The 26,391-nt window shown below is 47.4% G+C and overlaps 3 protein-coding genes across 5 annotated transcripts; 2 read left to right on the top strand and 1 right to left on the bottom strand.

Annotated features, from left to right (window-relative positions):
• Positions 1 to 137: 137 nt before the first annotated feature.
• esf1 (ESF1, nucleolar pre-rRNA processing protein, homolog (S. cerevisiae)) lies at positions 138 to 10,140 on the top strand. Of its 2 annotated transcripts, none has more exons than XM_060047990.1 (14): positions 138 to 262; positions 854 to 1,207; positions 1,816 to 2,075; positions 2,791 to 2,904; positions 4,494 to 4,606; positions 4,974 to 5,126; positions 5,988 to 6,102; positions 6,449 to 6,638; positions 7,240 to 7,431; positions 7,640 to 7,761; positions 7,933 to 8,035; positions 8,167 to 8,243; positions 8,867 to 9,019; positions 9,475 to 10,140. In XM_060047990.1, exons 2-14 carry the CDS (start codon positions 892 to 894, stop codon positions 9,790 to 9,792), a joined length of 2,226 nt encoding a protein of 741 aa, XP_059903973.1. In that variant the 5' UTR covers positions 138 to 262; positions 854 to 891; the 3' UTR covers positions 9,793 to 10,140. The 2 variants fall into 2 exon arrangements, with proteins under 2 accessions (XP_059903973.1, XP_059903974.1); XM_060047991.1 differs by having other exon boundaries at positions 144 to 262; positions 858 to 1,207.
• A 161-nt stretch (positions 10,141 to 10,301) lies between these two features.
• LOC132454553 (BTB/POZ domain-containing protein 3-like) lies at positions 10,302 to 13,324 on the bottom strand. Its single transcript, XM_060047997.1, has 5 exons — positions 13,190 to 13,324; positions 12,604 to 12,845; positions 12,347 to 12,437; positions 12,078 to 12,196; positions 10,302 to 11,845 (listed from the first exon to the last, which is right to left on the bottom strand). The coding sequence occupies exons 2-5, from the start codon at positions 12,762 to 12,764 to the stop codon at positions 10,813 to 10,815; spliced, it is 1,404 nt and encodes a 467-aa protein (XP_059903980.1). The 5' UTR covers positions 12,765 to 12,845; positions 13,190 to 13,324; the 3' UTR covers positions 10,302 to 10,812.
• Positions 13,325 to 13,653: 329 nt separating this feature from the next.
• On the top strand, positions 13,654 to 26,028 carry ero1b (endoplasmic reticulum oxidoreductase 1 beta). 2 transcript variants are annotated; one of them, XM_060047995.1, is made up of 16 exons: positions 13,654 to 14,119; positions 15,907 to 16,026; positions 17,597 to 17,680; positions 17,809 to 17,850; positions 19,613 to 19,695; positions 20,063 to 20,136; positions 20,540 to 20,660; positions 21,066 to 21,112; positions 21,229 to 21,240; positions 21,377 to 21,403; positions 21,744 to 21,836; positions 22,364 to 22,610; positions 23,365 to 23,434; positions 23,583 to 23,669; positions 23,838 to 23,971; positions 24,601 to 26,028. In XM_060047995.1, the coding sequence occupies exons 1-16, from the start codon at positions 13,946 to 13,948 to the stop codon at positions 24,659 to 24,661; spliced, it is 1,476 nt and encodes a 491-aa protein (XP_059903978.1). In that variant the 5' UTR covers positions 13,654 to 13,945; the 3' UTR covers positions 24,662 to 26,028. The 2 variants fall into 2 exon arrangements, with proteins under 2 accessions (XP_059903978.1, XP_059903979.1); XM_060047996.1 differs by lacking the exon at positions 13,654 to 14,119 and adding an exon at positions 14,984 to 15,221.
• Positions 26,029 to 26,391: the final 363 nt, after the last annotated feature.

Here is a 26,391-nt window from a genome sequence, read left to right as displayed (position 1 = left end):
CATTTAGAATGCAGATTTTTTGTGTATTGACTATGTTTAGCAATTATCAATCTGCAAACAGCAAAGTTGGACGATGATACATATATTGCTGTACATGTATGTCATGCAATTGTTTTATAGATAGTAATACAAATATATTTCTCCCTGTAGGGTCAGTTTGTCCCATTTCTCTTACTGTAGTAAAATGGGCGGGGCAGAAAGGTCAATGAAGTAATGCATGCCGGGAAAACACGTGTGTAAACCACCAGAAGAACACAACTTGGTATGAAAATGTAGACACGTTACTTTCTTGACTGAAGGATTTATGGATATAATGGATTTAAATAATATGGTATTATGTGGTGTTGATTTATGTTTCACTCCCTCCATGTAAATGTTGCAGACTCTTTTAACAGTTAGATGCTAAACTAGCGTAATGTTGTTTCACTCTGTCTGCAATGTATATCTGCCGGATCAACATTACCGAGATTTAAGCAGAAGGGCTGTATCTTTCCCCGTTAAACGGAAAGGCTGATCTCTTACTATCTGCTACACTTAGTTACTGCATTTATGTAAACTTCCAGCCTGATCTGATAACGACAACAATCATCCTGGTATGATAAATACCAACCTGATATAACTACTATGATAACTACCAAACTGATTCAACTACTGATAACTACAAACCTGATATAACCACTCTAGGATTGCTATCAGCCTAATACAACTACTATGATAACTTCCAACCTGATCTAACTACTATGATAACTACCAACCTGATATTACTACTATGATAACCACCAAGCTGATATAACAACTACTATGATAACTACCAACCTGGTTTAATTCCCTGTATATCTACCTGTTGTTCCAGGCAGATAGTCACCTGTGGTCTCAGGTAGCAGAGTCGTCATGTCGAATAAGCCCAACGAGGATGCGCGGTTCCGCCGGGTGCAGAAGGACCCGCGGTTCTGGGAGATGCCCGACCGGGAGCAGAAGGTCCAGATCGACAAGCGCTTCCAGGCCATGTTCAAGGACAAGCGCTTCCAGGTGAAGCAGACGGTGGACAAGCGGGGCCGGCCGGTCAACCACACCGCCAAGGAGGACCTCAGGCGCTTCTACAACCTCTCTGAGTCTGAGGGCGAGGAGGTGGAGGAGCCGGGAAAGAAGGAAGGAAAGAAGAAGAAGGTGGCGGTGAAGACAGGAGCGCCGCCCAAAGAGGCAGAAGGTAGGTTCTTACTCAGTGGCTCGTGAGAGCAAGTCAGATAGGAAGACAACACATTATAACTGTGGATTTCCGCTAGTGTACCGGCGTGTACTGGCTGGTGTGGCTTCACTCAGTGGGGCATGTTGGTGATTCAGGGACTTAACAAAAGCTGTTAGCATGTTTGGGATTCAGGGAATAAACAAAAGCTATCAGCATGTTGGTGATTCAGGGACCAAACAAAATATGTTAGCTTGTTGGTCTGACCCAACTGAGTGTGTCGGCTTAGCTCAGGAATGGTTGCTAGTTCGATCCCCAGCTCCTCCTAGCTGAGTGTTGATGTGTCCCTGAGCAAGACACTTAACCCCAACTGCTCCTGACGAGCTGGTTGCATGGTTGACTCTGCCCGCCGTCGGTGTGTCAATGTGTGTATTAACCGATGTAAGTCGCTTTGGATAAAAGCGTCTGCTAAACGCCCTAGTTAATTGGTGATTCAGGGACTAAACAAAAGCTATCAGCATGTTGGTGATTCAGGGACTGAACAAAAGATGTTAGCGTGTTGGTGATTCAGGGACTGAACAAAAGATGTTAGCGTGTTGGTGATTCAGGGACTAAACAAAAGCTCTTCCCAGATGAGGAAGGTGAGGAGGACGACTCTGAGCTGGAAGGAGGCAGTGCTGACGAAGAGGAGTCAGCGGAGGAGGAGTCTGGTTTGGACTCTGGTTCTGAGGATGACAGTGAGCCCGACCTGGCCAGGGGGGTGGGCAACGTTGAGACCAGCTCTGATGAAGACGAGGAGGAAGATGAGGTGGAGTCCCTCCTCCGACGGGAGGAAGAGGAGATCCAACACGACTGGGGTGACCTGTGTAAAGACGCCCCCCGTGGGGAAGAGGTGAGAGGTGATTCCCAGATGGGAAACTTTCACATCGTGGGTGGCAAATACAAAGGGGAGGGGGAGGGACCATTCTGGAGCGATGAGGATTGGCCATGGCTGAAGTCTGCCATGGCGGGAGAGACCAAGTTAAATGTCATTGCACTATGGGTGAAGTGGGCATGTCAGCAAGTCTGCAGTCAAGGCTGCAACACAGTTAAAGGAATCTAAACAACAAAGAAGTGAGCAGATTGTCTTGGCCTCAGTATCCGACTTGTGGCTAAAGTGGCAATGCAAATGCTAACTATCTTCAATTAGAGAAAGGATGGGAGGTATCTCTCTGCAAGGAGAATGTATACAAAGTCCTTTTCAATAGTTATTATATAAGGTTTATATAATTTGTATATTATTGTTTATTATAGTTTCCATTCATATTTCCATGAGAAGGAGTCTGTGTGTAGGTTTGTAACCTGGATTAGACAGGTTGTGTACTTTGCTACAGTATTGTGTGTGTGTGTGTGTGTGTGTGTGTGTGTGTGTGTGTGTGTGTTGGTTTGGGCCCGGCTAGCTGTGTGTAACCTGGACTGGTCAGGTTGTGTACTTTGCTACAGTATTGTGTGTGTGTGTGTGTGTGTGTGTGTAGGTGTGGCCCCGGTTAGCTGTGTGTAACCTGGACTGGTCAGGTTGTGTACTTTGCTACAGTATTGTGTGTGTGTGTGTGTGTGTGTGTGTGTAGGTGTGGCCCCGGCTAGCTGTGTGTAACCTGGACTGGGACCGCCTGAAGGCTAAAGATCTGCTGGCTCTCTTCAACTCCTTCAAACCAGCAGGAGGGGTGGTGCTGTCAGTCAAGGTGAACCTACTGCACTCTATATACACACTATCACACAGAATGACACACTATATACACACTATCACACAGAATGACACTCTATATACACACTATCACACAGAATGACACTCTAATACACACTATCACACAGAATGACACTCTATATACACACTATCACACAGAATGACACTCTATATACACACTATCACACAGAATGACACACTATATACACACTATTACACAGAATGACACTCTACACACTATCACACAGAATGACACACTATATACACACTTTCACACAGAATGACACTCTATATACACACTATCACACAGAATGACACACTATAACACACTATTACACAGAATGACACACTATATTCACACAGAATGACACTCTATATACACACTATCACACAGAATGACACTATATATACACACTATCACACAGAATGACACTCTATATACACACTATCACACAGAATGACACTCTACACACTATCACACAGAATGACACTCTATATACACACTATCACACAGAAAGACACACTATAACACACTATCACACAGAATGACACTCTATATACACACTATCACACAGAAAGACACACTATAACACACTATCACACAGAATGACACTCTATATACACACTATCACACAGAAAGACACACTATAACACACTATCACACAGAAAGACACACTATATACACACTATCACACAGAAAGACACACTATAACACACTATCACACAGAATGACACACTATATACACACTATCACACAGAATGACACTCTATATACACACTATCACACAGAATGACACACTATATACACACTATCACACAGAATGACACTCTATATACACACTATCACACAGAATGACACTCTATATACACACTATCACACAGAATGACACACTATATACACACTATCACACAGAATGACACTCTATATACACACTATCACACAGAAAGACACACTATAACACACTATCACACAGAAAGACACACTATATACACACTATCACACAGAAAGACACACTATAACACACTATCACACAGAATGACACTCTATATACACACTATCACACAGAATGACACTATCACACAGAATGACACACTATATACACACTATCACACAGAATGACACACTATATACACACTATCACACAGAATGACACTCTATATACACACTATCACACAGAATGACACTCTATATACACACTATCACACAGAATGACACACTATATACACACTATCACACAGAATGACACACTATATACACACTATTACACAGAATGACACACTATATACACACTATTACACAGAATAACATTATATATGTATACACATTCTTAAACTATATACACACTATTACACCATATATACACACTATTACAAAGAATAACATTATATATATATAAAACACATTATTAAACTATATATACACACTATTACACTATATTTACATACTATTACACTACATTAGCACACTATTACACACTTAGTCACTACATTTACATACTATGACACTGCTACGCAACACTGTATATATATATCATCTATACAATGTGTGTAATATATCTTAACTTCTATAATCAAATGTATGTCCAGATCTACCCGTCAGAGTTTGGGAAGGAGCGCCTGCAGATGGAGCAGAGTCAGGGACCTCTGGAGCTGCTGGTCAGCCTCCCTGAAGACCCCGAGAAGGACTCGGAGGAAGAGAAGTACCACTCCTTTATGCTACTGAATCAACTCACTTAGAACTTAAGCAACATACATTGTACCTACATACGTAGGTACTATCTATATGCTCGTATATAAAAAAGGAATTTCATCCTCAAACGACGATGACTACAGTTGTGCTATTGGTTTCTTCCACTCTGTGAGGAACAAATTAAATCAATGGTGAACAAGAATACTTGGACATCATTAGTGATAGAAGAATACTTTCACATCAATGGTGAACAATAATATTTTGACATCAATAGTGAACAAGAATACTTTGACATCAATAGTGATATAGGAATACTTTGTGCTCAACATGAATGCCGATGGGTCAGCTGGTGAGTGACGAGGTGTGTTCTGCTGCAGGGTGCACAGGGAGAAGCTGCGTGACTACCAGTTCAAGCGTCTCCGCTACTTCTTCGCCGTGGTGGAGTGTGACTCTGCCGAGACGGCCGCAAAAATCTACAGCGAGTGTGACGGCTTTGAGTACGAGAGCAGTAGCTCTATCCTGGACCTGCGGTGAGTCAAGAACAGCGACCGGACCAGAGACCAGAGACTATAGACACTAGACCAGAACTATAGAGTCTAGACCGGAGACTGTAGTAACTAGACCAGAAACATAGAAACTAGACCAGAATCTATAGAAACTATCTACCAGTGTGTAGACGGTGCTCTAGACGGTAGTTTGACTTGCCTCTGTGTAGACGGTATTCTGACTGTCCTGTGTATAGACGGTAGTTTGACTGTCCTGTGTGTAGACGGTAGTTTGACTGTCCTGTGTCTAGATGGTAGTTATACTGTCCTGTGTCTAGATGGTAGTTATACTGTCCTGTGTATAGATGGTAGTTTGACTGTCCTGTGTGTAGACGGTAGTTTGACTGTCCTGTGTGTAGACGGTAGTTATACTGTCCTGTGTGTAGACGGTAGTTATACTGTCCTGTGTGTAGACGGTAGTTATACTGTCCTGTGTGTGGACGGTAGTTTGACTGTCCTGTGTAGACGGTAGTTATACTGTCCTGTGTGTAGACGGTAGTTATACTGTCCTGTGTGTAGACGGTAGTTATACTGTCCTGTGTGTAGACGGTAGTTATACTGTCCTGTGTGTGGACGGTAGTTATACTGTCCTGTGTGTAGACGGTAGTTTGACTGTCCTGTGTGTAGACGGTAGTTATACTGTCCTGTGTGTGGACGGTAGTTTGACTGTCCTGTGTGTAGACGGTAGTTTGACTGTCCTGTGTGTAGACGGTGGTTATACTGTCCTGTGTGTAGACGGTAGTTATACTGTCCTGTGTGTAGACGGTAGTTTGACTGTCCTGTGTGTAGATGGTAGTTATACTGTCCTGTGTGTGGACGGTAGTTTGACTGTCCTGTGGGCACCAGTTTCATTCCAGACGACGTTGTGTTTGATGAGGAGCCCAAAGAGGTGGCCACAGAGGTGGAGCTCACCACCTACACCCCCAAACTGTTCACCTCCTCTGCTGCCGCTACCTCCAAGGTATACACACACACACACACACACACACACACACACACACACACACACACACACACACACACATATATATATATATATATATATATATATATATATATATATATATATATATATATATATATATATATATATATATATATATATATATATATATATATATATATATATATATATATATATATATATATATATATATATATATATATATATATATATATATATATATATATATATATATATATATATATATATATACACACACACACACACACACACACACACACACACACACACACACACACACACACACAGCCAGGTGTTTGAGCTGGAGGTGTTCCTGCTGCAGGTGGAGGTGACCTGGGACGAGACGGACCACGACCGCATCCAGGCCCTCAACAGGCACTTCAACAAGTCTGACCTCATGGATATGGACTTCAACGCCTACCTGGCCTCCTCCAGCGAGGAGGAGGAGGAGCAGGAGGAGGAGCAGGCTGGAGCATTGGAGCCTGAAGAGAAGGCCGAAGACAAGCCGGCAGGTAGGGACCTTCCAAACCACGACACTAGGGTTTAGGGTGTAGGGTGTAGGGTGTCCTAGTCCAACTATAGGTGTAGGTTGTCCTAGTTCTACTATATGTTCTATTTACGTTTTCCTAGTCCTACTATATGTGTAGTTTATGGTGTCGTGGAGCTACGAACAAAGTGATTGCAGGGAGCTGGCTCTGTAAGGTAGGGGTAGAAGAACAATGGCCAATGTATAAAAATAATACCATGAAAATATGAAATGCTGAGGCCAAAGCAGCACTCATCATCTCATGCCACCTACTAGGGGCGTGGTTTGGAGTCTGGAAGTGTTGGAGTCTGTCCACCAATAAGGAAGTATCAGAGTCTGTCCACCAATAAGGAAGTATCGGAGTCTGTCCACCAATAAGGAAGTGTCGGAGTCTGTCCACCAATAAGAGTGTGTCAGAGTCTGTCCACCAATAAGAGTGTGTCAGAGTCGGTCCACCAATAGGGACGTGTTGGGGTCTGTCCACCAATAGGGACGTGTCGGGGTCTGTCCACCAATAGGGACGTGTTGGAGTCTGTCTCATTGCTAGTGGGAATAATAACTCATGTCTTGTCTACTTCCTGTTCCAGGGGGGCAGAGGGAGGGGCCTCCAGTGGAGGAGGAGGAGGAGGAGGAAGACAAGAGGAGGAGACGGAAGAACAAGAAGAAGAGTGGAGAGGAGCAGATCGCCCGCTACCGAGAGCTGCTGAAGGGCATCCAGCAGAAGGAGAGCCAGCAGAGAGGAGACAATGAGATGGAGATGGAGGTCTCCTGGGTCCCTGGTAGGTAGACCACCCTCTGGTAGACCCCCCTCTGGGGCACTACATCTAGTAGACCACCCTCTGGTAGACCCCCCCCCCCCCTCTGATCCACTACATCTAGTAGACCACCCTCTGGTCCAGAACATCTAGTAGACCACCTTATTGTCAATGAGGGCGGGAGCGGGGGAGAAGGTGGGTCTCCATGGCAACCGTGTCTCCATGGCAACAGGTCTGAGGGAGACCACGGAGAGGCTGGTGAAGAAGAAGATGGAGGTCCAGGAGCAGCGGACCCCCTGGGAGGACTACCTGGAGAAGAAGAAGGAGAGGAGGAAGCAGAGGAGGAACCAAGAGGTGGGGCGTTTGATGATGCGTGGTCATAGGAGAGGAACCAAGAGTTGGGGTGTGTTTGTATCGTGTGTTTGATGATGGTTGGTTATAGAGAAGGACCAGGAGACGGGGGTGTTTGTGTTGTGTGTTTCATGTGGTTATACACACACGGCAACAGCGAGTCTCTCTCCCCAGGGGGAGGCGGAGTCCAACCTCGCTGATGAAGATGATGAAGATGACGTTCCGTCAGACGTGGACCTTAACGACCCCTACTTCGCTGAGGAGCTGGGCGCTTCAGGTACCTCGTCAGCAACAGCCAATCAGCCTGATGAGTCCTTCAGCAGGACTGAAGGTTATCCACTAAGCATCCATGTTGAACCCTGCTGACCCGGCACTAACTTCCTGTCTGGTTGGCTCACCTCCTTGCAGCAGGTGTAAAGAAGAAACCAACGAAGAAGAAGGAAGAGGAGAGTTCAGAGGAGGATGAAGAGCTGGAGAAGAGAAAGGTTTCAGAACTTAACAAAATAAAGCTGTGTTTTCTAAAAGCCGCAGGAGAAGTAAAACTGCCACAAATAAGCCGCTCTGTAGTACAATCCACAATGCTGGCGTGAACTGTTCAAATAGTGCAATATTCTTGGTGGCCGTGCCTCGTTGCCGGTACAATGATGGTTGAGTTGGCGTCCATGAGTAATTGGAGACGATGCCGATCCAAGCTATATTAAAACCCCGAACTTTTTGATCGATTTAGTAAAAAAAACATTTTAGGCTTTGAGTTACCGCTCATGGACTGAGAGCACATTGTGGGAAGCGCTGAAAAAATGCTGGCTTTACATTGTGAGGGCATTAGGAACTTCATGTTTTAGCACTCAAACGCAGATCACTGAAGAAAGCGCCAAAGTCTTTGTGTTGCATAATTGACCTAATAGCCGCTCTGGAAAATAAGCTGGAGCGACAGAATCGGATACAAGCCGTGTTTATATTTTCAAAACAGACGGAACAAACCATAATTCTGCTGTATTCTAACAACTGAACTAAACACTGTCTGTCTGTCTGTCTGCCTGCCTGCCTGCCTGCCTGCCTGCCTGTCTGTCTGTCTGTCTGTCTGTCTGTCTGTCTGTCTGTCTCTCAGGCGGAGATGTCTCTGCTGATGGGAGATGATGAGGATGAGAAGCACAACCATTTCAACTTTGAGAAGATCGTTGAGCTGCAGAACCTCAGCAAGAAGAAGAAGAAGAAACTACAGAAGAAGAGCCAGGAGGACCTCCCCAAGGACAACTTCCAGGTCAGCGAGATCATCAATATCATTAGATAAACCATTTAAATATACTATGATCTGCTGCATGGGAAACAAAACATGCACAATATCCAATGTAAAATATACTGCGATAGGAAATATACCATGTATAATGTCTAATCTAAACTATACTGTATAATGAAATACACCATGTATAATATCCAATCTAAAATATACTACTAGCATACCTTTATAATGAATACAAAATGTATAATAAACTATCTTTAATGTACTACTATATTTATATAAGAAATATACAATATATGATGTACCATAGTAAACTGTAGTATAAAATATATAATTTAGTCAAAGCTGATATTTTCAGATCTGTCAGATTTACATTTAGCAGACGCTTTTATCCAAAGCGACCTACAATAAGTACATTTGTCAGAAGAAGGAGAAACGGATCAGTTCAGTGTGTGTGTGTGTGTGTGTGTGTGCAGGTGGACGTCGCAGACCCCCGGTTCCAGGCGGTGTTCACGTCCCACCTGTTCAACCTGGACCCGTCGGACCCCAACTTCCGGAAGACGCGCGGCACGGACACCATCGTGGCCGAGAAGCTCCGGCGCCGTGCCCAGCAGGAAACGCACCGCCGCAGGAAACAGGAAGTGCCCACGCAGATACAGGAGGCGGCGGTGGCGGGCAGCGCTGGGGGCGGCGCTGAGAAGAAGAGTCTGGACCCAAGTCTCTCTTTGCTGGTCAAGTCCGTCAAGAACAAGACCCAACAGTTCCAGGCCGGCAAGAAACCCAGACTCATGTAGGACCCCCCCTCCTCTCCTCTGTCCTTGGGAAGACGCCTCCTCTCCTCTGTCCTTGAGAACACGCTTCCTCTCCTCTGTCCTTGAGGAGATGGCAGCAGCAGGTTCTGGTCCAGACCGGTTGGTACGGCTGATCAGAGGACCATCTCACCTGGACCAAATAACACGAGGCCACTAAGGCCTTCGTGATGTCATCGAAAGATGGATTACAATGATGTCATCTAAAAAATGTATTAGAACGATGTCATGCCAAAATGGATTAGAATGATTTGGTATAAAATGGATCGATTTGTGATCTAAAATAGGATTACAATGTCATGGGTGGATTAAAACATTTAAGGATGGATTCGATTGATTTGGTATAAAATGGATCGATTTGTCACCTGTCATACGGGTGGATTAAAACATTTAAGGACGGATTAGAATGATGTCAGGTAAATAGTGATTGGAATAATGTTCTGGTTTTAATGTAACATGTGGTTGTAACAGCTGTGTTGAATAACGAGCGACTGTAGATAAATATTTCCTTTATTTTCAACGCTGCAGCCAGCCAACCCCTCCCAGCCACGCACCAATCACCATGCAGTACCCACACAGCCACTGGGAAACACATCACACTGGGTATCAGCACGACCAACCTAAGATCAAACGGATCAGGAACTGTAGTTTGTAAAGGACCGTTTTGATGAACTAGTGGTGAGAACATGGCACCAACAACTCTAAGAGGAATTATGCTTTGCTTCACTCCCTTCAAATGTTCAAATTCAAACACAATAATAACTGCTAAAAAAAAAGGATTTGATCCTGAATATCAAAATGAGCAGCAACCTTGATGGGTTTAAGCCCCATCTGTCATGTGGCCCCTCCTTTAGGAACCTCTGGAATGTAGTCCAGTCAAGTGTCAATGTGGACATGAGAACTCAGGTGTGGAATAAGGCTAATAGTGTTATTAAGGCAGTGCTTTAGAGTTTACACTCGGGTCCCCAGACCCCCCCCCCCCCCCCCTTCTAGTTGAGACCATCCTCAGGCATAGAAGACCAGCTCGGGGATCTGCCCCCCCTGGACCCCGGTTCCGTTGGTACTGTCCGAGGAGCACTGGAACTGGAAGGTGACCTTGCCGCTCTGCACCTCCGTCACGCCCTCCTGGCCGAAGTAGCTGAGCTCGTTGCCGTCCAGGACCACGCTGGCCGTGTAGAAGGCGTCCGGCTCCACCTGCACCGGGTACTCGAACCACACGGGGAAGGTGGTGCTGGAGCCGTCGGAGAAGTACTTGACGACGTTGTGGCCCACGGTGGCGCCCTGCCGCTTGAGCTCGATCCGGGCGCCGTACTCGGCCGAGCCGCAGCTGGAGCCGTACAGCCCGAAGCCCGCCACGAAGACGCGCTTGTCCACGGCGAACTGGATGCTGTCGCAGCGGCCGCGGTAGCGCCACTGATTGCTGCGGTAGGCGCAGGACTGGAAGCGGTGGCAGCGCTGGGCGGGGAGGCCCGGGCGGGGCGCGCTGCAGAACAGCAGCTCGGGCTTGTTGAGCGCCGTGAACCACAGGAAGAGCTCGTTGGTCTCGCCCAGCGTCAGCAGGCCCGACTGCGCCGGCCCGTTGGCGAAGTCGTCCAGGGGCATGCTGGGAAGGCGCAGCAGGTAGACGGCCTTCCCCAGGACCAGCCGGCGGTTCTCGGCGCTGGGGTCCAGGTCCCGCCGCTGGCACTCGGCCTCGGCCCAGCCCAGAGCCGCCTCGAACACCGTCAGCTCCTTGGCGTTGAGCGTCTCCCGCCGCAGGATGCTCTCCAGCGTGCGGGCGTCGATGTCGCAGAAGCCCTCGGAGCGCAGCGCCAGCTCGGCCTGCGCGTCGATCACCTCCCAGCAGCGCAGCGTGAGCTCGGGCTCCTCGAACAGGCAGCTCTGGGACAGCAGCACGCAGGCGCTGCGGGCGCTCAGGCTGCCCTCCAGGAAGGACACGCAGGCCCTCGCCAGGTGGGGCACCATGTACTTCTTGGCGGCGTACAGCGTGGCCAGCACCGTGTCGGCGCACAGCTGGATCTCGTCGCAGTAGATGTACCTGCGGAGGGGAGAGCACACCTTACAAACTACACCCAACAACGCACAGCTCACTCCCCCCCCCCCCTTCTATGTGACGGTAGAAGACGGTGGAACCGAGGAGACGGAGAGGCAGGAGGGCAGGTGACGTGTGAAGCCAGTTGTTTTGCTGGGAGTTTGTCGATGGTGTGGAATGGTGTGGAATGGTCACTGGTATGAGTGTATTGGTGCCGGTCTAGGGGAGGAGAACCCACTTCAACATGGCCAGGAAGGACGGCGGCTCGACGTCGGGGATGCGGATCTCTCCCTGGTCCTCGGCCAGCTCGCCGTAGAACATGGCGTGGAACACGGAGCTGCCCACCGCCAGAACGTACTGCAGGACACAAGAACCACAGTTACACAGAACCACGGCAGCAGTAGCATAGTTCCACAGAACAGAACTACACACACCATGGTGCATGTAGCTACTAGGGTGGTGTAAGTGACCAGGGTGGGGTAAGTGACCAGGGTGCTGCAGTCTGACCTTGTGACCCGGGACCCGCTGGGTGCTCCCCGGGGGCCCGACCAGGAAGAAGACGTCGGCCATCACCTCATTGTTAAACATCACAGAGTTCCTGGGGTTGGGGGTGGGGGTACAGATTGGTCATTAAGGAAAAAGGTAGCGGTGGGAGGACTTCTTGCCCTAGGATGCATACACGTAGACATTGGGGATGGTCCAACACCACGACCACTACACTAGTGAGCCCCCCTAGTGAGTCTTAAGATTCAGGTCATCCCCACCTCTCTCTGATGGTGGGGTAGAGGCCCTGCCAGTGAGGGCCCTGTCCCGTGGGGGAGCTGCTGTGGTCAGTCCGGTTCTGCTGCTGGTTTCTGTTGGGGGAGGAGGAGGCGGGGGGAGAAGGAGACAACTTGTTCTTGGAGGGGATGAGTTCGGCCGCCATATTGGCCCACTACTGGTCCACTGGGCCGTGCATAGTGGGTCCCGGGAGATGAAGTGATGTTTCGTTCGCTCAGCGAGGAAGCTGAAAGAAAAACCAAGTGCATCACGATGTCAAGTCTTTCACAAACCAGGTGTAAAAAACCAGTGCAGGTTTTTGATTCCTGATTTGCGGGCAACGTTCTAACTTCTGTTCGAGGGGTAAAATAAGTTTTGCACTGAGATCAAATACTTGTGAATGTAAATGTTAACGTATTCCACTAAGTTACAAGTAATCATGATTTATGTGGAAATGTTAATACTTTGTTAAATATTCGAATCTCTAAGTTTAAGACATTTTGACAATTGTTTTTAGCTTTAGCTTTATAGCTATACATGTTCAGAAATTGAAACCATAAATAAAGAATAGTGTAGTTCCGATATCAATACCTTTAATCCGAAAGAGAGTTCATTATACAGGAGGTTGTAATCTTGTTTTACCTCCGGTCTCAGAATGGAAAGATTTGTTTACTGCAGAGTAGAATAAGTTTTCTTCTTCGCCTTTCTACTTGTAGAAAACAAACATCGGCCCCTGGCGGCGGGCAGTGCTACATGTCTCCGCAGAGATTAAATAATTGTATGTAACCTAATAACCTTACCTCATATATGCTAGAAAAATCTTTATCTATCATCGGGTGTTTTTTTCTAATATAATTTTTACATTGTAGACAGTATAAAAATTGTCAGTGTATATATAGCAAGGTAGTCTCAGTGAAACCAGCGATCAAGCGTTTTACGAAATGTAGCCCCTATGCAACAGTTATATATTATTATACTTCATTATAATCCAGTATGCGTGGCAGGGTGCGCAGCCTCTTTGAATAAATTATACACGAATCGCCCTTGAGGAAATGATCCTCCGTGCTCTCCGTAGCTGTGAACTGCGTCGCCGAAGTAGCGTAAACCCAACACATTTAGCCTCTAAAGCTATGAGTCGAATTCACAAGTGTGTCATCGGTTCTTATACATTTAAGGTCCGTTATACCTTAAGAAAACCATTGGCTATTCAGTGAATCGCGAGTATTGGATGCGCTGTGTCCGGTAGTTAGCTCGTAACTAGACGCTAGGTCTGTGATCCAGGTGTAACACGCAGGGTTGGTGGACCCACTTCGCTTCGTTTTTTGAACCACTGACACCGGTCAAGTTATGTGGAGACATATTTTTCTAATGCTTGGCCTTTTGGCTTCAGCCTGGTTATTTGGAGACCGGGTGTTCGACTGGTATCAAGGGAATACCATCAAACTAAAAACGGATCCGCCGAAAAGTGAGCAGCCGAGAAGCCTGCTGGCGGACACCCCGGAACAGAGCTGTTTCTGTCATGTGAGTACAGTAGGGTGCTGTTAGAACTCTGTTTCTCTTTTTCTGAGATGACCCAGGAAGACCTCTAACATCAAAGGTCCACAAAGCTTCTGGCATCTTCTGTTGTTTTATGTGACGTCACACCTGGACGCGTGATGACGGCCAACTAGACTCACACCTTTGTATAAACACGATATAACTAGATGTAAACACTTTTGAAACAAGATATAACTACGATGTTACACTATATTAACACAATATTTATATTTATGGCATCAGTGCCTTTATGCCATCACCAGCCATATATGAAATAAATCAGAAAAAACCTCGACACTACTCTTCAACATGTTGGGGTTGTCAACAGCCTTCAGCGAAGTCACAAATGAATATTATCTTGTCCGTTTAAGAGAAATAGTTTTATACAATAGTTATATTTCCATGTGAACTCATTCTGTAAATTGCCTTTCTGATTACAGTGTGTTTATTTCTCTTGAATTTAGTCTATGTAGAATATATAGTTCCATGTCACAGAAGCGTATACGTGTCGATCTCTACCACCCTTTATAGACTATTGATCTTACTAATGTTTCAAGTACGTATCCGCTAAAGACACGTTTCAAAAGCTCAAATTCACTTAATAAATAAGAAGCACTTTAAACACTGGACGCAATGTGATTTTTGAAGTACTGTTATTAACTGTTTCTCAGGCAGCGTGGTGTGCTCATTGTTTATCTCTGGGACTTGTAGTCTTTCCAATAAGAACAAGCCGTTGCCTACGATTCATGTCAGCACTTTATTCAACTACAGTCGTCCATCTTTAGGGCAGGGCTACGTTTGACAGCACTTGACGCTCATTTGTGTTTGGAGGCGGGGCCAAAGCTGGAATAAAACACTAGACATGTTCCCAGCAGCTGTCAGTCCAGAAGTTTCATTCATTAATGAGAGGAAAACTGTTGAGTAAGTGCAAGACTCAAGTGCCAAATGAAGTGTTGTGCATTCAGCGACGCTGGAGTAGAGTAGTGAACAAGGGACAGCTTTCTGCGCTATGATCGGCCGAACTCTGTCCATATGGTACGGGGTCTTCACCTGCTTGGCGGTGATATCTGGACGTCTCTACCCCGAGGTCAGCACTCATACCATTTTGAAGCAATGCAACCTAGTTTCACTGAAACTGGCCACTCTGTATTTGTCTTTTGTTCATGGTAGGAGATGCTTTGTTTACCATGGCAAACGCATGTCCCTCATTTACCTACCCTTAGACCTAGTTCCCTGGACGCTCTCAGGGTGGTGTTTATGTGCTGGGTGTTAGAACCAGCTGCGAGGCAAGGTACTGGGGTGTAGTCACTGGGTGGTAGGAGAGGTACTGGGGTGTAGTCACTGGGTGGTAGGAGAGGTACTGGGGTGTAGTCACTGGGTGGTAGGAGAGGTACTGGGGTGTAGTCACTGGGTGGTAGGAGAGGTACTGGGGTGTAGTCACTGGGTGGTAGGAGAGGTACTGGGGTGTAGTCACTGGGTGGTAGGAGAGGTACTGGGGTGTAGTCACTGGGTGGTAGGAGAGGTACTGGGGTGTAGTCACTGGGTGGTAGGAGAGGTACTGGGGTGTAGTCACTGGGTGGTAGGAGAGGTACTGGGGTGTAGTCACTGGGTGGTAGGAGAGGTACTGGGGTGTAGTCACTGGGTGGTAGGAGAGGTACTGGGGTGTAGTCACTGGGTGGTAGGAGAGGTACTGGGGTCCTGTCGGATGCTAAGTAGTGTAGTTATGGTGGGGTGACTGACTCCAGTTGATGGTGTGTTGGTGGTGTTTTCAGCTGACGGGGGTGCTGGATGACTGCTTCTGTGACATCGAGAGCATCGACTCCTTCAACAACTTCAAGATCTACCCCCGTGTCAAGAGGCTGACCGAGAGAGACTTCTTCAGATACTACCGGGTAAGTACCACTAGGTTGGTACCGCTAGGTCAGTACCACTAGTTAACTATCACTAGGTCAGTACTAGGTTACTATCGCTAGGTCAGTACCACTAGGTTACTATCACTAGGTTAGTACAACTAGGTCACAAGGTCAGTACAATACGTTACTATCACTAGGATAGTTCCACTAGATTACTATCACTAGGTCAGTACCACTAGGTCAGAACAATACGTGAATATCACTAGGTCAGCACCAGTTTGGTAGTACCACTAGGTCAGTACCACTAAGTGAGTAGCACTAGTACCACTCTCTACCGTGCTAATAGGCAGGTGTTATCCGGGTTGATGGTTAAGCTCTGTGTGTAGACACAGAGCTGGTCTAAAAATACTGTCCTGACTTTATATCCACACAACCGCTTCAGATAACACATCTTCTGTCTGCTACATAATGTGGCCCAGGTTCACGTCCAGAGACACCATGAGCCCACGGGAAGGCTGGAGGCGTAGTGTTACCTCAAACAGATGCACTTCTTCTTCTTATTCTTCTTCTGTCACTACTAAACAGGCGCTTCCTGTTAAAGATAACAGAGCCCTTCCTCTTCTCAACCCCTTTGTCTTCATGGTGAACCGCAGCTCCGCCAAAGAGTCTGGGCGAATAGCCGCCTCGTGTTATTGTCACAGAGACATCGTCGGCCTGGACACGGATTTGCATATCGGTTATGCAATCTAAAGTCAAATGAGGTTCAGCTGAACACGTGCTGAAGGCTCTCCATCAACTTCCTGAAGGGACTGGGAGTGTGGGTGGACTGGGTGGCAGTCGTTAACTAGTCTATGTTAACTAGTTCCCCAGAAACCTCCAGTGCTTGGTCCTACTGGTGGTGAGAGAGTACAGGCTGATCCACACGCCTATGTACCCCACGTTGGCCGGGGGGCCGTGTCGGGACTCGGAGGCCCCCCCTCAGACCTTTGCAGAGCTGCCTGCATGTACATGTCACGTGACAGTGTGCACAGGGGGGGGGCGGGTTAGCGTTTAAGACCACGTACGTACAAACCCACAAGCAAATGGGTGGCAGGACGTGGGGCGGCGTTGGCCCCTGTGCAGGACGAGGCGCTGTGGTTAGGCCCTCACCAGGGTCGACCTGGGTCCTCCTCCCTGAACCCAGGCTGAGCTGCTCTGTAATCCCCACCTCTCCACCTCACCCCGCCCTGGACCACCACCCCTGGTCAACACAGGCCCGAGACCCAACCCACCCCTGGGCCTCTGCTCCTGCTGTTGCTGATCCTGGGGGGGGTTAGCGTCTAGCATCGCTACACGCTAGCCTCCGTGTTTTAAAAATATTCAGGCTGTCAGGCTGCACGTCTGTCTTGATCTAAACACAGAGAGTGTATGATGTTTAGATTATTTTATACTTTTGTATCATATTTTGAAAATAAAATACGCATTTTGGGACGTCGTTGTTAAGGCAGCAGGCGTGTGTCGCTTAGGGTGGCATGGGCAGCATGTGAAGGACTGGTTTGACTGGTCACGCTGTAGGTAACCAGTGGCAGCATGTAAAGGACTGGTTTGACTGGTCAACTGTTCCTTGCAGGTGAACCTGAAGCGTCCCTGTCCTTTCTGGCCCGACGATGGACACTGCTCCAACCGAGACTGCAACGTGGAGCCCTGCCCAGAGGTCAGAGGTCAACCCCTCAGCTCAGTACAGTACACATTATACAGAAATACAGGAGAAGATGACCTGCTCACCTGTTCTGTCTGTCTCTCTCCGTCTGCCTACTTGCCTGTCTCTCTATCTATTTTCAGAGTATGATTCCTGTGGGAATTAAGTCGGGGAACTTCAACAAGGTAGGCCTGCTGACTCGGCACGTCACCGTTAATACAGCCATGTTGTTTTAGCTGATAAAGCTGCTGACTCGGCCAATCCCCATCGCTACATTCACGTTGTTGTAGCTGATAAACCACCGCTTATAGTGCATTACACTATCGGTTAAGAGTGAATTTAACCTAGTTTATCTAGTTTAAAGTGAATTAAACGGCTAGTTTAGAGTGAATTTAACCACTCACTCCAGAGAGTGAATGATCGTTTTTAAGTTAGCAGGCTAGTGGTGAGATTCTGAGTGATGGTTGTGTTTTAGCAGGCTAGTGGGGAGGGAGAGAGAGAGAGAGAAGAGAGAGAGAGAGAGAGGAGAGAGAGAGAGAGAGAGAGAGAGAGAGAGAGAGAGAGAGAGAGAGAGAGAGAGAGAGAGAGAGAGAGAGAGAGAGAGAGAGAGAGAGAGAGAGAGAGAGAGAGAGAGAGAGAGAGAGAGAGAGAGAGAGAGAGAGAGAGAGAGAGAGAGAGAGAGAGAGAGAGAGAGAGAGAGAGAGAGAGAGAGTGTGTGTTTAGGATCGAGGTAATGACCACTGGACTGCCTATCATCTCGGACCTTAAGATACTCCTCTCTCTAGCAGCTTGCATCATATCCTAACTGTCATAGAGCCTGGAAAACCCTACTACAGATACTAAACTACTAGTACTTTACATACTAAACTATTATAGATACTCAACTACTTTACATACTCAACTACTTTACATATTCAACTACTATACATGCTAAACTATTATACATACTAAACAACTATATTTACTGTACATACTAGCATTAGAGACTGGACAACCCTACCATACATGCTAAACTACCATGCATACTAAACTGCCATACACGCTAGCATAGAGACTGGATAACCCTACTATACATGCTAAACTAACATACATACTAAACTACTATACACGCTAGCATAGAGACTGGATAACCCTACTATAAATGCTAAACTACCATGCATACTAAACTACTATGCACACATAGAGACTGGATAACCCTACTATACAGAGCAAAATACCACATACTAAACTACTATTCACACTAGCATAGAGACTGGATAACCCTACTATACAGAGCAAAATGCCATGCATACTCGACTGTTTATATAGATGTGCTCATCGATGCTGTAGTCTTCGGTCCAGCATGGAGCTGGTTCTAAAAGGGATTGTTTGAACAGTGTGTTGGTTCAGCTGGTGGCTAGCCTAGACTTATTGTTTACAGCTTCAGTTGTTGTGTTACGGGCCATGTAGTACTCATCATGTAGTACTGGTGCTGACATAGCCTACTGTAGTACCGGGGCTGTAGTACCCTAAGGTAGTACCCTACGGTTGTACCCCGCGGTAGTAGCGTAGTACTGCAATACTCTAACACTACAATTGATTCATAACTCTGTTATGAGTCATTATTGGTTGGTATTTTCGGCACCTGTCTAGGTGCTGGAATGACTCACAGCAGAGTGTTAATGACTCATAGCAGAGTGCTTAAGGCCGAGTTCTGGCCCTGAATCAAAGGTTATGTAAAGACAGGCAGGGTCGTGGTGGTCGTTTCTTGCTGTCTACGTGATGTGCCCACATCTCTCTCTCATTCGTTTTCTTCTAATAAACGAAGAATACGAGGGCGAGGGCTTTGTGAGACGAGGGCGGAGCGAGTGACTCTACTGACCTTTGATCTGTCAGATTTCATAATCGATTTAAAGAGACTAGAATTACTCTTGTGCTCTCTCTCTCTCTCTCTCTCTCCCCCTCTAGTACTCAAAGGCAGCCGCTCCTGTGTCTGACGTGGCGTCATGTGAGCGGCCCACAGACCTCGGAGCCATCAACAGCACCCTGAGGTGAGAGCAGTTACACCCAGTCTGGACCCCATGCACCCAGCCTGGCAGGCTGGACCCAGTATACCCAGTCTCTGAACCCCATTTACCCAGTCTGGACCCCATGTACCCAGTCTGGACCCCATGTACCCAGCCTGGCAGTCTGGACTCAGTATACCCAGTCTCTGAACCCCATTTACCCAGTCTCTGAACCCCATTTACCCAGTCTCTGAACCCCATTTACCCAGTCTCTGAACCCCATTTATCCAGTCTGGACCCCATTTACCCAGTCTCTGGACCCCATTTTACCCAGTCTGGACCCCATTTTACCCATGCTGGATCCCTCAGACTGTCTGTCTGTCTATCCATCTCTCGTTCTGTCTGTCCTCAGTAACCAGAGTAAAGAGGCCTTTGTGGACTGGGATCGTCACGACGACGCGCAGGACCACTTCTGTGAGATAGATGGTGAGTCGGACTGCTCCCTGGAGAGAAACATCGATGCTGTAGGTCTTGTGTTACGCTCTGGTTGGATACAACGGAGGGTGGATGGTTTGCTAGACGGTAAAGGTGCATCCCCGCCAAAAACAAAGCAAATATTGTACCCACGTGTCTCACGGGAGGGATTCAGCATCAAGTGAAATTCGCGGGAAAGAGCAAATATTTTAAGTTGAGCGAATGACGATATTGCATCGTTCGCAAGAGTAGGATCTCACCAAACCCATGTGACCCAGGTCGTTGGCGCTGCGCCATTTAAGTCTTAGTATGTATTCACATGGTAGCTGGATAGTAAGGCTGTGTGTCGTCCCCCCAGATGAGAGCTCTCCAGGTGGATGGTATCTAGATAGTAAGGCTGTGTGTCCCCCCCCAGATGAGAGCTCTCCAGATGCAGCCTATGTGGACCTGCTGCTGAACCCAGAGCGATACACCGGGTACCAGGGTCCTTCTGCCTGGAGGGTCTGGAACAGCATCTACGAGGAGAACTGCTTCAAGTACTGTCATATACGCTATCTATACTCTATACACCCTATATATACTAGATTTACTCTTTACTAGATGTACTCAATACTCTATATACTCAATATGTATATGCTTGACAGCATCTATGATGAGAAATGCTTGGAGTACTAAAACCCTATATACTCTGTGCACTCTATATTTACTCTAAAGCCCACAGCATCTACTGTATGTGGAGAACTGCTTCCAGTACAATCATATACACCATATAGAGACTAGCTAACAGGTTATATATACTATATCTACATTAGCTAACAGCTTAATTATTCTATATCTACTCTAGTTAAGAGGTTAAATATACTATATCTACACTAGCTAACATTTTATATATACTATATATATGCTATATATACATATGTGTGTTTCTTTCTTTTACACAGACCTCGATCAGTGTACCGACCTTTGAACCCACTGGCTCCTACCAGGGGTGAGACACGCACACACAAGTTGACTGTCGAAGTGTTTGGCTATTTAAAGACCAGATAACAACTTCTCTCTTATCTCTAACTCTCTCTTTCTACTGGTCTCTCCAACGGCTAACAGGAGACGATGATGGTGAGGTCATATCATTTGAATTATTGCCACTAGTATCTTATAGTATGTTGTAGTAGTAGTAGTAGTAATCCTAGTAGTAGTAGTTAAGTGTATAAGAGGTGAGACTCTCTAACCCAGATGTGTTTCTGTCTCGCAGGAGAAGGATTCTACAACTGGCTGGAAGGTACATGTCTGTCTCTCCCTTTCTCTATCCCTGTCTCTACCTGTCTGATGTTTGATCTCCTGGTATAACGAGTGTTAATAGCATCAGCCACTCACCTTGTCTCTCCGTCTCTCCCAGTCTGATGTTTGATCTCCTGGTATAACGAGTGTTAATAGCATCAGCCACTCACCTCGTCTCTCCGTCTCTCCCAGTCTGATGTTTGATCTCCTGGTATAACGAGTGTTAATAGCATCAGCCACTCACCTTGTCTCTCCGTCTCTCCCAGTCTGATGTTTGATCTCCTGGAATAACGAGTGTTAATAGCATCAGCCACTCACCTCGTCTCTTTGTCTCCCACCAGGGCTGTGTCTGGAGAAGAGAGTCTTCTATAGGCTCATCTCTGGTCTTCACACCAGCATCAACATGCACTTGTGTTCCCAGTATCTGCTGGATGGTACGGACAGCCCCTTACACCAGTTATCGTGTGTGTGTGTGTGTGTGTGTGTGTGTGTGTGTGTGTGTGTGTGTGTGTGTGTGTGTGTGTGTGTGTGTGTGTGTGTGTGTGTGTGTGTGTGTGTGTGTGTGTGTGTGTGTGTGTGTGTGATCGGTGGTACTAGTGATCTTAAGTGTGACGGGTGGTACTAGTGATCTCAAGTGTCTGAAGGGTGGTACTAGTGATCTCAAGGCTCTGATGGGTGGTACTAGTGATCTCAAGGCTCTGATGGGTGGTGCTAGTGATCTCAAGGCTCTGATGGGTGGTACTAGTGATCTAAAGTGTCTGAAGGGTGGTACTAGTGATCTAAAGTGTCTGAAGGGTGGTACTAGTGATCTCAAGTGTCTGATGGGTGGTACTAGTGATCTCAAGGCTCTGATGGGTGGTACTAGTGATCTAAAGTGTCTGAAGGGTGGTACTAGTGATCTCAAGTGTCTGAAGGGTGGTACTAGTGATCTAAAGTGTGTTTCATCTTTGCGGCGTCCCAGAGGGGTGGGGCAAGTCGGTGTGGGGTCCCAACGTGCAGGAGTTCCGCCAGCGCTTCGACCCGGCGGAGACCAAGGGCGAGGGCACGCGGCGCCTCAAGAACCTGTACTTCCTGTACCTCATCGAGCTGCGGGCGCTCTCCAAGGTGGCGCCCTACTTCGACCGCTCCTTCATCAACCTGTACACGGGCAACAACCAGGAGGACGGGGCCACCAAGGACCTGCTGCTGCAGATCTTCAACGAGACCAGGTGGGGCTCGCCGCACCGAGGACACCCTGAGGACTCCCACACTGAGGACACACACTACACGCACACTGAGGACACGCTCGCTACACACACTGAGGACACACACTACACACACACTGAGGACACGCTCGCTACACACACACTGAGGACACGCTCGCTACACACACACTGAGGACACACACTACACACTCACTGAGGACGCACACTACACACACACTGAGGACACGCTCGCTACACACACTGAGGACGCACACTACACACACACTGAGGACACGCTCGCTACACACACTGAGGACACACACTACACACACACTGAGGACACACACTACACACACACTGAGGACGCACACTACACACACACTGAGGACGCACACTACACACACACTGAGGACGCACACTACACACACACTGAGGACACACTCACGACACACTCTACCACAATCACTGCCCAAAATCACTGCACGCACTGTGGACACATTGACTACAAACACACGCCCACACACACTTACTAAACACACCGAGGACACACTCACTAAACGCGCTCCCTAAACACACACTCGTTCACCAGCAAACGCTACACTCCACAAACAAACATTGTTCACACACTCGGCAGTGCACACTTATTACCCACACTCACTGGGAACTGGACTTCCACAAGTCCCCAGTCCCACAGTGGATCCAGACGGGGGAGGGAGGAGAGCTGTGGATCCATGCTCTGTTCATGTGTTTGTGTGTTCATATGTTAATGTGTCCGCAGGGCCTTCCCCATGCACTTTGATGAGAGCTCCATGTTCGCTGGGAAGAAGCTGGAGGCCAAGATATTAAAGGTATAGAAAGCACTCCTATCTTACTCCACCTTAAAGTGAATCCCCATAGCTTTAAATGCATCTGATTCATAAGTACTGAAGGTCATGATGGGTAAGAAAGATAACATTAAGAACTTCTGGGGTAATGGATCAATGCTTTTCTCTGCAGGAGGAGTTTCGACTCCATTTCAAGAACATCTCCAGGATAATGGACTGTGTAGGCTGCAGTAAATGTCGTCTGTGGGGAAAACTACAGGTGAGCTAGCAACCTATAACACCTGTTTGCTAACATATAGACTACAGCTGAGCTAGCAAGCTATATCACATGTATACTAATGTGTAAACTACAGCTGAGCTAGCAAGCGTTAACACCTGTATGCTAACGTGTGTGTGTGTGTGTGTGTGTGTGCGTGTGTGTCTCTAGACCCAGGGTCTGGGCACGGCCCTGAAGATCCTGTTCTCTGAGAAGGAGATCCAGAGCCTCACTGAAAACAGCCCCACCTCGGCCTTCCAGCTCACCAGGCAGGAGATCGTGGCCTTGCTCAATGGCTTCGGCAGGTAGGGTACTGGGACTCTGGTCGGACACTTATTTGATTGTTCACTTCCTCACAAAAAATATTTGAATCAATTGGGGAGAGGCTCTGAAAGTGTTGTTGTAAGAACAAACGTAGGAACACAAACCACCTCAGGGTCTAGACTGTGAGCTGGTAATGGACGCACAGATCTTTGCTACAGGGGTGAAACAAATGCTAACTAGAAGAGCTTCCAGGGAGAGGGATGAATTATTCACCTTCTCTTATCTCAATGTGTTGACATACCGCTATGGTTCCTGTCTCTCATGACTGAGATTTAATCATTAATCCTCTCTAATGGCTCATCTCCTCCTCTCTCCTGCTCCTCCTCCTCCCTCCCCTCCTCCTCCTCCTCCTCCCTCTCCTCCCTCCCTCCCTCTCCTCCCTCCCCTCCTCCTTGTCCCACTCCTCCTGCTCCTCCCTCTCCTCCCTCCCCTCCTCCTCCTCCTCCCTCTCCTCCTCCTCCTCCCTCCCCTCCTCCTCCCTCTCCTCCCTCCCCTCCTCCTCCTCCTCCCTCCCCTCCTCCTCCTCCCACTCCTCCCTCCTCTTCCCTCCCCTCCTCCTCCTCCTCCCTCCACTCCTCCTGCCTCTCCCTCTCCCTCTCCTGCTCTGCAGGCTCTCCACCAGCATCCACCAGCTCCATGTCTTCCGCTCCTTGTTGAAGGGGAAGAGGTAGCGGTCCTCCGAGCCAGCAGGGGGCGCCAGTCCCTAGGGAACTGCAATAGTCTCATCCAGGATGAGGCCTCCTTCAGGGACCCTCTCTTACTGTAGTCCACATGCCCCCCCGGCCTGCGGTGTGCCCCCCAGTCCTTCCCACAACGCCTGCTGATCCCTCGCTTCTCCTTCCGTCAAATTGGGACAAAACTCTGCTTTTGAATAGTTTCTTCTTCCTGAGCGGTGGAACTATAGCGCCCCCTAGAGGCTTTCATCCGTATGAAGCGGGGCCACGCCCCTCGGGATGACGACGTGCTCACAAAGAACAGGAACAGCACCCCCCCCCCCCTCCCCTCCAGTCCTCTGATAGGCTGTTGACCTTTTGAGGATTCCTGCTGCATTATGCTTCTCAGGGTGTGTGTGTGTGTGTGTGTGTGTGTGTGTGTGTGTGTGTGTGTGTGTGTGTGTGTGTGTGTGTGTGTGTGTGTGTGTGTGTGTGTGTGTGTGTGTGTGTGCGTGCACACCTTGGGACATGTGTGTGTTTGTAAGCCCCTGCGTGTGCTGTGAATGATCAACAGTTGCAGCTATGATTATTGAAAGCTGTGATGGAATCCATTCTTAAGAAATATCCTCCATCGGATAGCACATGAAACTTGTGCTGTTTTATAGTTCTTTGTATTCTGTGAAGCGATTCCCTCTCGGAATCAGTCTGTCTCCAGCTTGGCCGGGCTGTTGTAATGCTGTGCCTCTTTTGATTTCGTTTTTTGTCGTCTTTGAGCACGATGTTTAGTGCTAACGCTGAAGGCTACTCCTCTGAACCATAGCAAAGCTGTCTTTTTCCAAACGCAACGTAGAACAAGCATAGGACCCCCCTCTCTTCCCTTTAGTGATGGTGTTTCCTAGGAAACGAGGAGGGTGGGGTAGAGCTGATGGACCAAAGTGAAGTTTGTTACGTCTCTTATTTATTCTGGTGGATTTTGTGTGTATATTGTGGTTTTGATTTGATTTACTTTAGTTCATTTGGACCTGGCCGAGCCCTTCTGACCTCTTGACCTCTGCTCAGCAGGGTGCAGAAAGAGAAACATGCTAGCAAGACATGCTAACTTCTCCGCAGTTGATACCATTCTACAGTCAAGCAATGTTAGGTGTGTGTGTTTCTGTGTGTGTGTGTGTGTGTGTGTGTGTGTGTGTGTGTGTGTGTTTGTGTGTTTGTCTCCATCCCTCACATTCCACATGTCTGCCTTAAGAACCAAGCAATCATTGATTTGAACGCCTGCTTGTGGTTCTGGTGTTTCCGTCTGGTTTCTCCACGTCTGCTCGTGACTGTGTAAACGTGGGAGTTGTATTTATTTGAACAGAGTAATGAATAAATCTAATTTCCAGATGGCAGCAGTTGTCGTCCCTTTTATTGTGTCCAAATACAAAGCAGGTGTGAGACCAAAAGTGTAGTAACTAGTTGAGTGTACTAGTTGAGTGTGGTAACTAGTCACCAGTTGGGGGTAGTAACTAGTAGTCTAGTTGAGTTTAGTAACTTTCAGTCACTTGCTGAGCAGTTGAGTAACTAGTTATCACTACTTGAGAGTAGTAACTAGTAGCAGCTAGTATTTTGACCACTGAAATTATTTTATTTTCACGACACTACACAGATCCAAAGACGCAAAAACAGCTTGTGGCTAACGTCAAACCGGTTCTTTGTAAACTGTGGAAACGTGCTAAACCATAGAACCAGATCAGTGTTATCTATGTTACCTA

This window comes from Gadus macrocephalus, chromosome 3 (assembly GCF_031168955.1).
Source record: "Gadus macrocephalus chromosome 3, ASM3116895v1".
Taxonomy (NCBI): Eukaryota; Metazoa; Chordata; class Actinopteri; order Gadiformes; family Gadidae; genus Gadus; species Gadus macrocephalus.
This window is presented reverse-complemented; position numbering and strand designations above follow the sequence as displayed.

Coding starts and splice junctions, on each gene's coding strand:
- LOC132454553 (XM_060047997.1), bottom strand. CDS start 12,764: ATGGCGGCCGAACTCATCCCCTCCAAGAACAAGTTGTCTCCTTCTCCC. Junction 12,438..12,603: donor TACCCCACCATCAGAGAGAG/GTGGGGATGACC, acceptor CCCCAACCCCAG/GAACTCTGTGATGTTTAACA. Junction 11,846..12,077: donor TCCTTCCTGGCCATGTTGAA/GTGGGTTCTCCT, acceptor TCCCCTCCGCAG/GTACATCTACTGCGACGAGA.
- ero1b (XM_060047995.1), top strand. CDS start 13,946: ATGTGGAGACATATTTTTCTAATGCTTGGCCTTTTGGCTTCAGCCTGG. Junction 14,120..15,906: donor AACAGAGCTGTTTCTGTCAT/GTGAGTACAGTA, acceptor TGGTGTTTTCAG/CTGACGGGGGTGCTGGATGA. Junction 17,851..19,612: donor AGTCGGGGAACTTCAACAAG/GTAGGCCTGCTG, acceptor CTCCCCCTCTAG/TACTCAAAGGCAGCCGCTCC.
- esf1 (XM_060047990.1), top strand. CDS start 892: ATGTCGAATAAGCCCAACGAGGATGCGCGGTTCCGCCGGGTGCAGAAG. Junction 6,639..7,239: donor GGCCGAAGACAAGCCGGCAG/GTAGGGACCTTC, acceptor TTCCTGTTCCAG/GGGGGCAGAGGGAGGGGCCT. Junction 8,244..8,866: donor AAGAGCTGGAGAAGAGAAAG/GTTTCAGAACTT, acceptor TCTGTCTCTCAG/GCGGAGATGTCTCTGCTGAT.